Source organism: Pan paniscus, chromosome 15 (assembly GCF_029289425.2).
Source record: "Pan paniscus chromosome 15, NHGRI_mPanPan1-v2.0_pri, whole genome shotgun sequence".
Classification (NCBI taxonomy): Eukaryota; Metazoa; Chordata; class Mammalia; order Primates; family Hominidae; genus Pan; species Pan paniscus.
In genome coordinates, this window is record NC_073264.2 from 93,283,024 (window position 1) to 93,298,556 (window position 15,533).

The window sequence follows — 15,533 nt, forward strand, 5'->3', positions numbered from 1 at the left end:
ATAACTAACTTTGCCTAGGGCAACAAAAAGGCTTTATAAAGGAGTAAATATGTGAGCTGGGTCATATAGCATCAAAAGGAATTTGCTGAGCTCAAAAGGAGAAGGTAATTTCGGGATTCAGTACAGGAATACAGAGCTTTGAGAAGCTTTAGCATACTTAGGGAGAGTGGGATAATCAACCTGCCTGAGCATTTAGTGCACGAGTGATTGGTGAAGCAAGAGGTAGGTTAAGATCAGCTTGTGAAGGATCTTGGTTTCCAATAGGGAGTTTAGATTTTATTCAGTAGTTACCAGGAATCCAGTGGATATTTTGTGCAAGGAGTGAGCAGGAGGATATTTGTTTTTTTAGGATGGTCTCTGACAGCTATATGGAGGATCAACTGGGAACAGAAAAACTAGATGAAAGGAAATTGGCAATCATTCAGGTAAGGCAATGAGGCCTCCATGGAGGCAGGACATAAAGGAGGTCAGAGAGACACTAAGTAAATGTCAAATGGGATTCACCTGCTGACTGCTAAGTTAATGGTAAGAAGGTGACTTGAGTTTTTAGTCTGGGAGAGTAAATGGTTGGCAATACTATTAAAACTTAGTCTGAGACATGTACATAAACATAGGATGGTGCCAACCTGCACTTTAGGGGTGACAACATGATGCTCTATAGTGTAAAGCATTGGTTTTTATGGTCTGGAGTCTAGATCTGCACTGTTATTATAGTCACTAGCCACATGTAGCTATTGAGCACTTCAGATGTGGTTAGTCTATTTGAAATGTGCTGTAAATATAAAATACACAGTGGATTTTGAAGATTTAATATGAAAATGTAAAATATTCAACATGATTACATGTTGAAATAATATTTTGGTTCTATTGGGTTAAATAAAATACATTAAAATTCACCTGTTTCTTTTTCACTTTTCCATGTGGCCATGAAGAAATTAAAAAGTACATTTGTGGCACGCATTATATGTCTGTTGACAGAGCTGTTCTAGTCTAGACTAGATGTGGGAATTTGTAAGGAGGTGGAACATGAGCTGGGCCTGAAGACATTGAGCAGTGATGTCAGGGTGGCTTCCTGGCAACCTCCATTGCCAGTTAAGGCATTTGGTTTGTCTTTTCTCAAGCAGTAAGAAGCCTTCAGAGATTTCTGAGCAAGGGGTAATAGGTGCAGGGTATTTCTGAAGATGAATCTGGTAGCAATGTTTAGGTTGGATGAAGGGAGGAAAGACTGGAGGCAGAGAAACTGAGAAACCCAAACATAAGGTAGTGAGGCCCTTCTTGTATTAGGGTACTGGCAGTGGGATAAAAAGGGAATGATGTGCAAAGCGTTCCTGAGGGAAGAATAATCAGGAGCTGGTAATAATAGACTGTCCCAGAAGTGAAGAATCAGCATGTAGCATTTCAAGCCTTGGTTACTTAGATAACAACTAATATATTCATGTCGCAGAGCTATGAAATACAATTTGAGACTGAAGAAATTTGGTCACAAGATAGAATCAGTAACGTTAGGAAGGGGTGGTCCACTAAATACTTTCGCTTTTTATCTCCCTGCTTTCTGTATCATCTCATCAATCATACACACCAGCGAATATCCCCAAAATACAGAATTACCTGTATCATGCCATCTTTCTACTTGATAATGAGTCTTAAAATGTTTCTGTTGCCTGCAGGACTAGGTTCCAAGTTTCCAAGGCCTTTCACTATCTGGCCCCTTTCTGTTCATTAGGCCTTATCTTTTATTTTTTGCTTTTGTGAATGTTTTCCAGGCTAGTTTTTTCACTGGTACTTTAAAACTTACTCAAAAGTGTAGAGATCTGAGATGTCTGGTATTCCTTTACTCCTGTTATTCCTCTGTTTTGAGTACCTTCTCTTTGTTTCTACCCGTGTCTTACCAATCCTTAGTGAGTAATCTTAAATCCCACCTCTTCTATGATTCTCAATAACATAAGGTAATGTCAACTTAAAAAAAAAACTTCCTAAATATTTTTATGTCTTTTATTATCTGTTATGTAAGCTTAAGATTCCTAAAATTATGACAGATCTCTTTTTTAAAAAAGGACCACGTATTATACTACTTGCTGCTGCTCCTGATGCCTTAGGGCAAGATACAAATTAAACACCATAATTATAAACAGAATGAAATCATAATACCACATTCATAAGGCTTTTATTTATTTTTTAGATTAATAAAGAACTCTTCAGAATTCCTGGTGTTTCATCATATATACGACTAAGATATCAGTAAGTAGTGAATGTTTGATAAAGATATAGCTTTATTATGAATAATTATAGTGAAAATATCTTTTCATCTGTTGAAATCTTGGTCTGTCTGCAAAACAGTTTTAATATGAACTTACTCAGTTCTAGCTGCAAGATACCTTGCATGTTACTTCATAATCTAAATGAAGAAAGTGGGAATTAAGGAAGACTTAAGTAGAAAAGAGTTTCCCTTAGGCCATTAATATAATTGTGGTACAGTAAGCTTTTTGACAGGGATAATTTCCAAGGTCCTTTCCAAAATTGTATTTATAAACATTTTTCATCAAATAGAGAATTAATGTCTTTGTACCCCAAATAAGAACACATGAAGGCCAGGCGTGCTGTCTCACACCTGTAATTCCAGCATTTGGGGAGGCCAAGGTGGGTGGATCGCTTGAGCCCAGGAGTTAAAGACCAGCCTGGGCAACATAGTGAAACCCTGTCTCTACAAAAAATTAGCCGAGTGTGGTGGTGCGTGCCCGTAGTCCCAGCTACCCAGGAGGCTGAGGTGGGAGGATCACTTGAGCCCAGGAGGTTGAAGCTGCAAATGAGCCATGATTGCACCACTGCACTCCAGTCTGGGTACCAGAGCAAGATCCTGTTTCAGGAAACAAAAACAAGTCAATATATTTTAAATTTTAACTTACCAACGGTTATTTATTGAACAACCACTATGTGCAGGGATGTGCTAATGTACTAAGGATAAAAAAATGGATCAAGCCAACTCCTGTACTCAGAGAGCTCTTCCAAGCAAGGGCAAATACATGTGGATGGGTTCTGGTTTATGGTGTGGTAAGGACAGTGAGCTTATTTAATACTAGCCATGCCCCATTCCTTCCTTTAAGAAACATTTATCGGCTACCACTGTATATTAGGCACTGTGGAGGCGCTGGAATGTAACTGTGATGAAAACAGAGAAGGTCTTTACCTTCATGGAGTCTGCATTCCAGTGTGGACACAGGAGGGGAGAAGGTGACAGACAAAGCAAGTAAATAAATAAGTAGCAATTAGAGAGCACTAAGTATTTTGAGGGAAATAGAATGATGTTGTAATGGATGTGAAGAAGGACTTTAGGGTGGTCAGAGAATGACTACCTCTGAGAATGACTCAATAAATTAGAGACAGGGAAAATATATATAAAAGTTAGAGGTTTTGGTCACAGTGAAGAGAGAAGAAAATTTGAGAAATATAATGAGTTGTTATGAAAGTATATCACTGGAAGTGTTATAAAGGTCATTGATAAACCTCTATACAACTTAAGCCAATGGACATTTCTCTGGCTTCTCAGACTTAGTGCAAATGGGAGGTGAGGAAGTGGAGATGTATCTGTGGACAAATATTCTGAGAACTTTTGCTGTGAAAGGGAAACCCAAAAATGATGTAGTGGTTGTTGGGGGTTGAAGGGTTAAGAGAGGGTTCTTATAAGTTGGGAAATTCTAGAGTATTTTTATAAGCTTGTGGGAATGGTACATCAGTGATACGTTGATGCAGGGGAAAGAGCGAATGACTGAAGATGTCAAGTCTTTGAGAAGGTGAATAAGAATGGGATCAACGGCACACATAGAGGGATTGGCCTTGGATGGGAGCAGGACTATTCTATACAACAGGAGAACCAACAGTGTACATGCACATAGGTTAATAGATGTAGTATCTGGAAAATGAGAAATTATTGTCTAATTTTATTTTCTGATTGAAGAATGAAATGAGATTATCAGCTGAGACTAGGGTGGAGGGAGGGATGGGTGATCTTTGAACAAAGAGGAGGAGGTGTGGAGTAGTAGTCTCAGAAATTGAAAGTCAACCTACTAAGAAAAGTCAGATTGAAGGGTAATACTTAACGGCCTGTTTGAGGCCTTTGGCCATGAATTTAAAGAGCAAATAGCATTAGCCAGGTGTGGTGGCAGGTGCCTGTAATCCCAGCTACTCGGGAGGCTGAGGCAGGAGAAATACTTGAACCCAGGAGGTGGAGGTTGCAGTGAGCTGAGATCTTGCCACTGTATACCAGCCTGGGTGACAAGAGTGAAACTCTGTCTCAAAAAAAAAGAAAAATATGGGCCAGGTGGATCATGAGGTCAAGAGATCGAGACCATTGTGGCCAACATGGTGAAACTCCGTCTCTACTAAAAAGAATTAGCTGGGCGTGGTGGTGCATGCCTGTAGTCCCAGCTACTCAGGTGGCTGAGGCAGGAGAATCACTTGAACCCGGGAGATGGAGGTTGCAGTGAGCCAAGATCGTGACACTGCACTCCAGCCTGGCAACAGAGTGAGACTCCGTCTCAAAAAAAAGCAAATAGCACAGCTGTAATTCTCCTCCATATCCCATCCCCCCCCCTCCCCGCACGATTGGAGTTAATCAGGAGTGGGGTTTTGCCAGCCTAGTAGAGAGAAGTACCTAGAGGAGCAAGAGATTTGAGTGTTTGCAAATAATGTTAACAGATCATGAATTGAAGGTGAGGACCTGAGTAAAAACAGGAGGGGGTCATGGATAGGGAAAAAGTAGTCAGCGAATTAGAGAGATACCACTGACCCCAGAGGATTTTTGCAATGGGAATACTAGAGTAAGTAAGGTGTTAGAGAATGAGATGCTTGAAGTGAAATTTTGAAAGTAGAACAGTTACTGGTAGTGATAAGGTCTAGGGTGTAATCGTAGTGGTGGGTGGCTGAAGTGAAATGATTATTGGAGTTGAGGAAGTCAAGGAACCAACAGGTCAGTATTGAAGTTACTGAGAGGAACAACGGGTCATGTAAAAGTCCTCAGTGAATGAGGCCAGGTTAATAGATGCCATAGTGAAGAGGAAATGTGGAAGACTAATAGTGAACTGCTGGGTGGCAAGAGCTTTAATGGGACTAGACTATTTGAAAGAGGACAGAGAAGACATGGTTTAGAAGCTGCAGTGAGGAGCAAGGAACACATACCTCCTGCTTTTCAAGTACAGGGGGTACAAGAAGTTAAAACAACAACAACAACAAAAAACCTTGAGAAGGCCGTAAGAGGAAGAGTATGATTAGGGAACAGCCAGGTACCTGGGAAGACAAGCAGGTGAAGAGAATTTTCAGAGAAGCAGTTGCAGTTACAGGTGAGTATGATCACAGTTCCAGAGAGCATCCTGAAAGGATTTGAGAGGGAGAAGAGGTAGGGGATTAGGTCTTACTGGGAGACGTACACATCGTTGATAATTGATAACCTAGCAGTCTTGTGATTTTGGCTGTCACTCAGATAAACAAGGCTGGGAGATGTGGTGGGTTTAGCAGCCCCTGTCAGCCTCTTACGAAAGGTGGATATTCAGTTTACCTTAGTTTGTTGATGGCCTTGAGTAGTGGTAAGAAATTATTAGGTAACTTGGTGGCCTTCTCTCCTACTTGCATAGTTAGCCAGGAAAAGCTCATTTATTTTAGGGAGCTAAAATCTGAAATGTTGCTGTGGAGTTGAACTTTGCTAATGAATATTTTCATAACTTCTGCTTAATAGCACACAGTTCCAGGTTCTAAATCCCATTTTTAAAAAATGTATATATTTTATTTTATTTATTTTTTAGATACAAAGTCTCACTTTGTTGCCCAGTCTAGGGTACACTCTAGGGTCTCACTCTGTGCCCAGTCTAGTGGCGCACTCATAGCTCACAGTAACCTCGAACTCCTGGGCTCAAGCAATTCTCTCATCTTGGCCTTCTGAGTAGCTAGGACTACAGGTACATGCCACCAGCCAGTTTTCTTATATTTTTTTTTTGTAGGGACAGGGTCTCACTACATTGCCTAGGCTGGTCTCAAACTCCTGAACTCTAGCAGTCTTCCTGCCTCGGCTTCCCAAAGTGCTGGGATCACAGGCGTGAGCCACCGTGCCTGGCCTGTAGATGTGTTCATGTTATATTTTCCTGAAATATATGTAGTAGGCATCCCAATTTGCATTTCATCAGATATATGTTGGAGCGTGCATCAGGTTCTATTTAGGGAGTTGCAAACATATGCCACCTATGTTTTTCAGTTGCTCACATTCCAATGCAAGGGTTCTTAATGTTAAACTCCCTGAAAAGTTTGTGAATTTCTACGTGTATATGTACTCTTGTTTTTTGTTTGGGTGTGTTGAGAGTTGGTGGGGGAGGGGGAGGGTCCATAGGTTTTTATCAGATTCTCAAGGGGGTCTATTTAAGGACCACTGGTCTAATTAATGGGAAAGACATGTAAACTAATCATTGTAATACAGTGAAATCAGTGCCATCACAAAGCAAGATAAAAGAGGAAGAGATTCACCTTGAAGGATGAGTTCATTAATTCCTAAACATTTATTTATTGAGGAACTTGGATGCAGTAGTATCTGTTATAGGTAATTTATACATTATTTGAAATACTTCAACATTGTTTTTACATGTATACTTATACTAATGTTTTATAGACTGAGATACATAGGTGAGGAAAGTTTAATTAACTTGCTTCAAATCACATAGGAGTAGATTCATATATGGGTCTATTTGATTGCAACATTCACTACCCCACTAGGGAGCCACTAAAGGGCTCATTATGTCTAAGATTATCTTTGTGCTTTTAAACTTGGCAGTGACTTAATAAACTTGCTTTCACTTTAAAAAAAAAAGTAAACTTGGCAATGATGGAAATGGGCCTTTAAACTGCTTTTCGTGTTAATGGAATTTCTATGCACTTAAAGATTTGAAATAATTTTAATCAATTTGTCTATTATATATGCCAGACTGTGCTTTTAGGTTTAATTATGTTTTCATTTCATTTGAAAGACCCTTCTAGCTTGCTGTTTCTGGACCAAAAAAAATGACGTCTATTATCAAATTAACTACCCTTTCTGGGGTCCAAGAAGAATCTGCCCTTTGCTATCTTCTCCAAGTTGATGAGTTTAGATTTTTATTGGACTGTGGCTGGGATGAGCACTTTTCTATGGATATTATTGATTCCCTGAGGAAGTAAGTTACATTTCATAATTCTATGTTTTTATTAAATCAACTTCTCTTTTCTGTACTGTAATACCATTTCGATGTGATAAATACTGCCTTTTTACACTAGTTCATAGCAAAAGGCTTAATTTTACTTATGCCAAAAACCTATAGTGACATTTTAACTTGTAAAGTTTTGATTGACTTATAAGCTTTGCTTGTTGAAATTCAGCAAAATCTCAAGCTAATGAATTTCAGTAGAAACTTTTGCATGCTAATTTTTGGAAAGAACAAGAATACATAAGAATTTGAGAAGAGGAAACATTTTCCATGTGAAAGTTCTGTGGTCAGATCACATTAGCTTACTTTCTACATCTTTTGATGCTTAACATTGTCAGCTGGTTCTCAGAATGACCATGAGATACTGATTCATCAAAAAAAAAAAAAATCAATTATGGGCTGGGCACAGTGGCTCACGCTGGCAATCCCAGTACTTTAGGAGGCTGAGGTGGGCAGATCACTTGAGTTCAGGAGTTCGAGACCAGCCTAGCCAACATGGTGAAACTCCAACTCTACTAAAAATACAAAAATTAGCCGGGTGTGACGGTGTGCACCTATAATCCCAGCTACTTGGGAGGCTGAGGCAGGAGAATTGCTTGAACCCAGGAGGCAGAGATTGCACTGAGCCGAGATCGTACCACTACACTCCAGCCTGGGCGCAAAGCAAGACTCTGTTTCAAAAAAAAAATAAGATAAAATAAAAAATCAATGATGTTTGCAGTATTATACTAATTTTGCAAGAGAAGAGGACTTAAATATTTAAAAAACTTTAGAACTTGAGAAATAAAATCCAAACCATTTTATTAATTTCTTGTGTCGATGAGAACATATGCTTCCCTGATTAACTGAAGTTTTACTATTCAATTAGCAAAACTGTCTGTGGTTACTATGCGAAAAAGCTGGGACAAAAATCCATTATAAGTATGTGGCCATATAAATATCCTCTCCTTAATAATTTCTGAAATTCTTCTCTTTTATTATTATTATTTTTTGAGATGGAGTTTCACTTCTGTTGCCCAAGCTGGAGTGCAATGGCGTGCTTTTGGCTCACTGCAACTTCCGCCTCCAGGGTTCAAGTTATTCTCCTTCCTCAGCCTCCCAAGTAGCTGAGATTACAGGCATGCACCACCCGGCTGGCTAAGTTTTTGTATTTTTAGTAGAAACAGGGTTTCACCATATTAGCCAGACTGGTCCCGAACTCCTGACCTCAGGCGATCCACCCACCTCGGCCTCCCAAAGTGCTGGGATTACAGGCCTGAGCCACCATGCCCAGCCAATAATAATTTCTGAAATTCTAAGCTGAGTTCTTGAACTTAAATTAATAGTTTGCGACCAGGCACAGTGGCTAATGCCGGTAATCCCAGCACTTTGGGAGGCCGAGGTGGGCAGATCACTTGAGGTCAGGAGTTCGAGACCAGCCTGACCAAGATGGTGAAACCCCATCTCTACTAAAATTACAAAAATTAGCCAGGCATGGTGGCGCATGCCTGTAATCCCAGCTACTCAGGAGGCTGAGGCAGGAGAATCACTTGAACCTGGGAGGCGGAGGTTGCAGTGAGCCAAGATCGCACCATTGCATTAGAGCCTGGGCAACAAGAGTGAAACTCCGTCTCAAAAAAAAACCAAAAAAAACAAAAAGAGTTAAGTGAGGCTGGGTGTGGTGGCTCATGCCTGCAATCCCAGCACTTTGGGAGGTGGAGGAGGGCAGATCACCTGAGGTCAGGAGTTTAAGACCAGCCTGGCCAACATGGTGAAAGTGTGTCTCTACTAAAAATAAAAAAATTAGCCAGGTATGGTGGTAGACACCTGTAATCCCAGCTACTCAGGAGGCTGAGGCAGGAGAGTTGCTTGAACCGGGCGGTGGAGGTCGCAGTGAGCCGAGGTTGCGCCAGTGCACTCCAGCCTGGGCAACAGAGCGAGACTACATCTCCAAAAGAAAAAAAATAGTATGCAGGATAGCTATTAAAAATCAACTTACAGCCGGGCGTGGTGGCTCACCCCTGTAATCTCAGCACTTCGGGAGGCCGAGGCGGGCGGATCACCTGAGGTTGGGAGTTCGAGACCACCCTAACCAACATAGAGAAACCCCATCTCTACCAAAAATACAAAATAAGCTGGGAGTGGTGGCACATGCCTGTAATCCCAGCTACTCGGGAGGCTGAGGCAGGAGAATCGCTTGAACCCGGGAGGCAGAGGTTGTGGTGAGCCGGAGATTGCGTCATTGCACTCTAGCATGGGCAACAAGAGCAAAACTCCATCTAAAAAAAAAAAATCAACTTACTTGTGGTGTCTACTGTTCTTTTTTGTTTTTGTTCTTGTTTTTATTTTTAGGCAGGGTCTCACTCTGTCACCCAGACTGGAGTGCAGTGGCATGATCTCATCAAGGTCAACCTCCTGTGCCCAAGTGATCCTTCCATGTCACCCCTCAAGTAGCTGGGACTACAGGCTCATGCCACCACCCCTGGCTTTTTTTTTTTTTGTATTTTTTATAGAGAACGGTGTTTTGCCATGTTGCCCAGGCTGATCTTGAACTCCTGAGCTCAAACGATTTGCCTGCCTTGGCCTCCCTAAGTGCTGGGATTACAGGTGTGTGCCATCACACATGGCCTTCTTTTCTGTTTAAAATGTGTGTACACACCATATATTTAAGTGTACCTTATACCACATTTTTTGTAGCTATGGAGAGCACAGGTAGTAATAATTGAAATTCATAGGTAATCATAATTTTAGCTCTTAGTTTTGCTCTTCTGCCCCAGCGTAGTCTTCAATCCAGAATTGGTGAATAATTTTGAATATTCTGTCTTTACCCTTAAAAAGATTCAAGAAGTAGTCCTTTGGATTGTGTTCTTGTAGGCATGTTCACCAGATTGATGCAGTGCTGTTGTCTCACCCTGATCCTCTCCACCTTGGTGCCCTCCCGTATGCTGTCGGAAAGTTGGGTCTGAACTGTGCTATCTATGCAACCATTCCTGTTTATAAAATGGGACAGATGTTCATGTATGATCTTTATCAGGTAATTTAAGCAATTAAAAAAATTTTGTTAGCACTCCTTCAGTGATTGTTTTTCACCTTTATTTGTGTTATTCTTTTAGTCTCGACACAATACAGAAGATTTTACACTCTTTACATTAGATGATGTGGATGCAGCCTTTGACAAAATACAACAGCTAAAATTCTCTCAGATTGTGAATTTGAAAGGTAAAAAGAATTTCCAGTAGTAAGTATTTAGACGAATGGGGTTTAACTTGCTGGAAAATACCGAGGAGAATTCAGAGAGAAAATTATAGGCATTATGGTCTGAAGAATAAAAAAATTAGCACATTCTGCCTTGATACAGAACTCTTAACTTCCATTTGAATTTTAAAATATTTCAGAAAAAATGCTAACAGAATGTTAATAGCTCAGGCCTTTTGATATTTAACTTGGGAAAAACTCATTTAGTGTTTACTGTGTACAATAAACAAAAGATAATGTGGCCATTTCCTCTTCCTCAGAGCTTACAGTTAGACTGAGGCAACAAAGTAGCTGAGATGGCTAAATGTAGTGATTGGGGTAAATGAAGTGCTATGGCAGCAGAGTAGATAATGAATTCTAGCATCGGACGTTAAAAAGTTTATTATTGAATTAGGAAGTCCTATACTAAGTCTATATTTATCATCTACAGAGATAATTGTATTAGATATTTTCATAGATACGAACCCTGGCGTTGATAAAATGGTGCAATAATGGACTCTGAAGATTTAGCCCAGAAATAACAACAGTCTCAACAGTTTTGCTTCTAGTTAATTTTTCTGCAGGATAAATTCTTTAGCACAATGAGATTTAAATTATTCTGTTAGTTTAGACGTTAGCAAAAATGGAAACATTTGGTAATTGTATATACAAAATACACATTAAAATTTGCTAGTTCATACTAAATAATTTAATAGCGTACTAGCTTTTAAATCTAATCTCTAGCCTTGTACTTATAAGCACAAATAACTCTACAAGATTACATAATATAGTAACAAGAATGTTTGCCTCTAGTGAGGGAGTGAAGTAGCTGGGGGACAGGAGAGTGAAGCCTGCTTTCACTATATGCATTTTTACTTTTGAAATTTGTATTATTGCATATACAGTATTACCTGTTAAAATATTATAGTTGAGAAATAAATAACCTTTCTTTAGGGTTGTAAAAGAAATCTGAGTATTGTTATCTTGTTGACATAGGTAAAGGACATGGCCTGTCTATCACACCTCTGCCAGCTGGTCATATGATAGGTGGAACAATATGGAAAATAGTCAAAGATGGAGAAGAAGAAATTGTTTATGCAGTTGACTTCAACCACAAGAGGGAGATGTAGGTATATCAAGAGAAAAGCTAAAGGCAATGCAATTGGTATTATTTTATTCTTTGGAGAAAAAATAAGAAACACAGTTTTTGTTTTGGTTACCAGAAATTTAGAGCAACTTAAAACCGTCAAATAGGGAATGTTTTCAAAATTAATTATTTGCATAGTAAGGGGGAAAGTATGGTATAAGACATAAGAGATTTAAAAAATTTATAGGTTAAGTATACACTCTACAAAACGGGTATCTCCCTGGAGATGTTGCAAAGGAGATGAATTTTTTACGTATCAAATTACATGTTCTTGACCTGCTATTTAACACAACTTTGTGGATGGGTTGTTCTTTTGTTTCGTAACGTGATATGGTTTGGCTCTGTGTCCCCACCCAAATCTCATCTTGTAGCTCCCATAATTCCCACATGTTGTGGGTGGGACCCGGTGGGAGATGATTGAATTATGAGGTTGGGTCTTTCCCGTGCTGTTCTTGTGATAGTGAACGGGTTTCACAAGATCTGATAGTTTTAGAAACAGGAGTTGCCTTGCACATAATGTAATTACCATCTAATATAACTGCCCTGTATGTTTAAAGTTAGTCCCTTTGAAAGGGAACTCAATTCTAGTTATGATTTTACACACTTCATGTGGCACTCAGAGCATTACTATATAATATTTTGGTGTTTAGTCTCTTACAGGCTCGTTTTGTTTTATCTGTACACTAAGTTCATAGCTATTTTGTGTTACATTACAATAGTCTCAGGATCTTTATATTAAGAAATATTTAAGACAAATAGACTGAATTTTAGACACTTATAACTATAGATTAATGAGGAAAGGATGGCTATGTTGCAGGGCAAAAGAGTGAGGGTCGTGATCAACTCAGTATACCACTGGAGGCTATATGAGTAAACAGCAAACTGTTCTCATAAACGCAGAAAATTGGCAAACTGACAAACTGTGTCTGCCACCCAGAAGGAATGCTGAGGGCAGTCAGGCCTCAGGTGCAGGTGTTTCTTGTGATTAGACACATCTGAAGCCTGTTAGCAGTAATGTGAACCTGTGATCAATTAAGCAGCTGACCAATTGTTACCTCGTCCTCCCTGCTCTTTCTACCCAATAAATATGAAGGGCTGTAGAAGCTGAAGGCGGCTCCCTTTGCTCACTAGAAGCAGGGAGCTCTCTTCTTCTTCTCCTGACCCCTTCCTTTAAAATAGTTACTTTTGTTTTAAGTTTTCATTTCTGCATTCGTCCTTCTTCGTTCAGTCTCGTAGTAACCGTGGCAAACTGCAGCATGGCTATTTGAGTAAATGGTATTGAAGGATTTAACCATTTTGGAAAAAAATCAATTTGTGTCCTTTTAATTATATAACAAAAGAAATTTCAGATGGATTAGAACTAAATAGAAATGAAGCAATATTGGTGAGTCTGATCTCTGATTTGGAAAAGACTTTGTAAGCATAAAAATAATGAACCAAGTTACAAAGGAAAAGTTTGATAGATTTGATGACATACAGGTTCAAATGTCTGAAACAACAAATAAAAAAAAAAAATTAAAGTAGGAAAATATTTGCAGCAAGTTGCCCAAAAACTTACAACATATATATAAGATCAAGTATTAATTTATTAATAAAAATATACCAGTTGCAAGATGGACAAAAGTTATAAAGTCAAAAGAGAAAATTTAAATGATCTTTTTTTGTTAGATACCATTAAAATTATTATTATTCTTATTTACATTTTTATGTATTTTTTTGAAACAGAGTCTCACTCTGTCACCGAGGCTGGAGGCACAATCACGGCTCACTGTAGTGTCGACCTCCCAGCTTCAAGCAATCTTCCCATTTTAGCCTCCCAAGTAGCTGGGACTACAGGTGCGCTCTAACATGCCTGGCTATTTTTGTAATTTTAGTAGAGATGAGGTTTTGCCATGTTGCCCAGGCTGGTCTTGAACTACTGGGCTCCAGTGATCTGCCCACCTCTGTCTCCCAAAGTGTTGGGATTACAGGCATGAGCCACTGCACTAGTCCAAAATTATTTTTAAATGGTGATTTTCTTCTGGGAAGTATGTAGAATTGGTCAGTCTTTTTGATTGAACTTTTCTGGATGAGGTTAAATCTTTCTGGAAAGCCTTTTAGCAGTACTATGTATTAACAGTAAATACATTTCTAGGAATGTGACCTAAAGAAACAATCAGAAATGCAATTGAAGCTTTTGTAAAAAATGGTCTTTGAAAGATTATAATGGCAAAAATAAGTGACCGAAATATCAGTAAAGGGAAAGGATCAAATACAGTGTAGACACAATAAAATGTTTTTATAAACATTTAGTTTAGAAAAAAATTTTTATGTCCTGGGTAAAAACCAGGATATAGAACTGAGCGTATAGGAATGTATATGGGATATCAGCTTTGTAAAATACATATGTATATCAGTACTTACCATAAGACAGGGCAAAAAGAAAAATAAAAAAAATACATATGTGCATAGAAAAACTTATATGGTTAGCAGGATGTGCACCAAAATATTATGTCAGTTATCTCTGAGTAATGGTACTCTGGAAGATTTTTATTTTCTTCTTTATACTTTTTTGAAGTTACTGGATTTCTTATCAATGAGCATGTCTATTTTTATAGTTAGAGGAGGGAACACCTTATAAATGAAGCTGCTTATTTTTTAAGTAAGAGAAGCTATTATTGTTTACTTGAAATGATATAAAATATTCCTCTTCTTAAACTTTCTTATAGCCATTTAAATGGATGTTCCCTGGAAATGCTAAGCAGGCCTTCCCTACTTATCACAGATTCATTCAATGCTACATATGTACAGCCTAGAAGAAAACAGAGAGATGAGCAGCTTCTGAGTAGGTATTCTTTCACGTCCTTATGATTATTATTTTGTAACTTTTTGTATATTTAGGGAATATAAGTACATAAAAGTACAGGTTTCTTTTTTTTTTTTTTGAGACGGACTTTCGCTCTTTCATCCAGGCTGGAGTGAAGTGGCGCGATCTCGGCTCACTGTAACTTCCGCCTCCTGGGTTCAAGTGATTCTCGTGCCTCAGCCTCCCAAGTAGCTGGGATTACAGGTGTGCACCACCACGCCCAGCTAATTTTTGCATTTTTAGTGGAGACAGGGTTTCTCCATGTTGGCCAGGCTGGTCTTGAATTTCTGACCTCAGGTGATCCACCTGCCTTGGCCTCCCAAAGTGCTGGGATTACAGGCATGAGCCACTGCGCCCGGCCACAAGTATAGGTTTCTTAATGCATATGTTGCACAGTGGTGAGGTTTGGCCTTTTAATGTATCCGTCCCCAGAATCGTGAATGTTGTACCCAATGTATAATGTCCTTTTCAAGGAGCTGTGGAAATGCATGGTAGTGGGAATGACTGTATTCTGTTTAGCACTTTTCTTGGTCATAAGAGATTGGTTAACTTTAGTATTTTTGAAAAAAATATTATGTGACCATCAGTTTTTGTATAAGAAGAAACTTAGCTGGTTTGAATTTAACTTTTGTGGAACAGTGTGTAAAGACTGGCTTCTTTTTGCCAGTCAGTACATAGCTAGCTATCCCTGGCACTCACTGGCATATGTCTGTATGTAAAGACCTCGTACAAATCTATTAGAAAAATACACTCTAAAAGAAAAATGAGGCCAGGCGCAGTGGCTCACGCCTGTAATCCCAGCACTTTGGGAGGCCGAGGCGGGCGGATCATGAGGTCAGGAGATTGAGACCATCCTGGCTAACACGGTGAAACCCCGTCTCTACTAAAAATACAAAAAATTAGCCGGGCGTGGTGGCGGGCGCCTGTAATCCCAGCTACTCAGGAGGCTGAGGCAGGAGAATGGCGTAAACCTGGAAGGCGGAGCTTGCAGTGAGCTGAGATCTGGCCACTGCACTCCAGCCTGGGCTACAGAGCGAGACTCTGTCTCAAAAAAGAAAAATGAACAAAGAGCTAAGTGGATAAATGAGGGTATAAATATTCCACTAATTTTGGG

General features: G+C 39.3%; 1 protein-coding gene across 3 annotated transcripts in view; it reads left to right on the forward strand.

Moving 5' to 3' along the window:
- The window catches only part of CPSF2 (cleavage and polyadenylation specific factor 2), a 43,964-nt gene that overhangs the window by 2,216 nt on the left and 26,215 nt on the right, over positions 1-15,533 (forward strand). For 2 of the 3 annotated variants that reach the window (XM_003832778.7, XM_014347690.5), the window contains exons 2-7: positions 2,180-2,238; positions 7,002-7,184; positions 10,068-10,227; positions 10,307-10,412; positions 11,424-11,553; positions 14,283-14,398. In XM_003832778.7, coding sequence (XP_003832826.1) covers positions 7,036-7,184; positions 10,068-10,227; positions 10,307-10,412; positions 11,424-11,553; positions 14,283-14,398 — 661 coding nt within the window. In that variant the 5' untranslated portion in view covers positions 2,180-2,238; positions 7,002-7,035. Of the gene's footprint in view, positions 1-2,179; positions 2,239-7,001; positions 7,185-10,067; positions 10,228-10,306; positions 10,413-11,423; positions 11,554-14,282; positions 14,399-15,533 lie in introns of those variants that run through there. The other variant, XM_063596386.1, reaches the window with a different exon arrangement.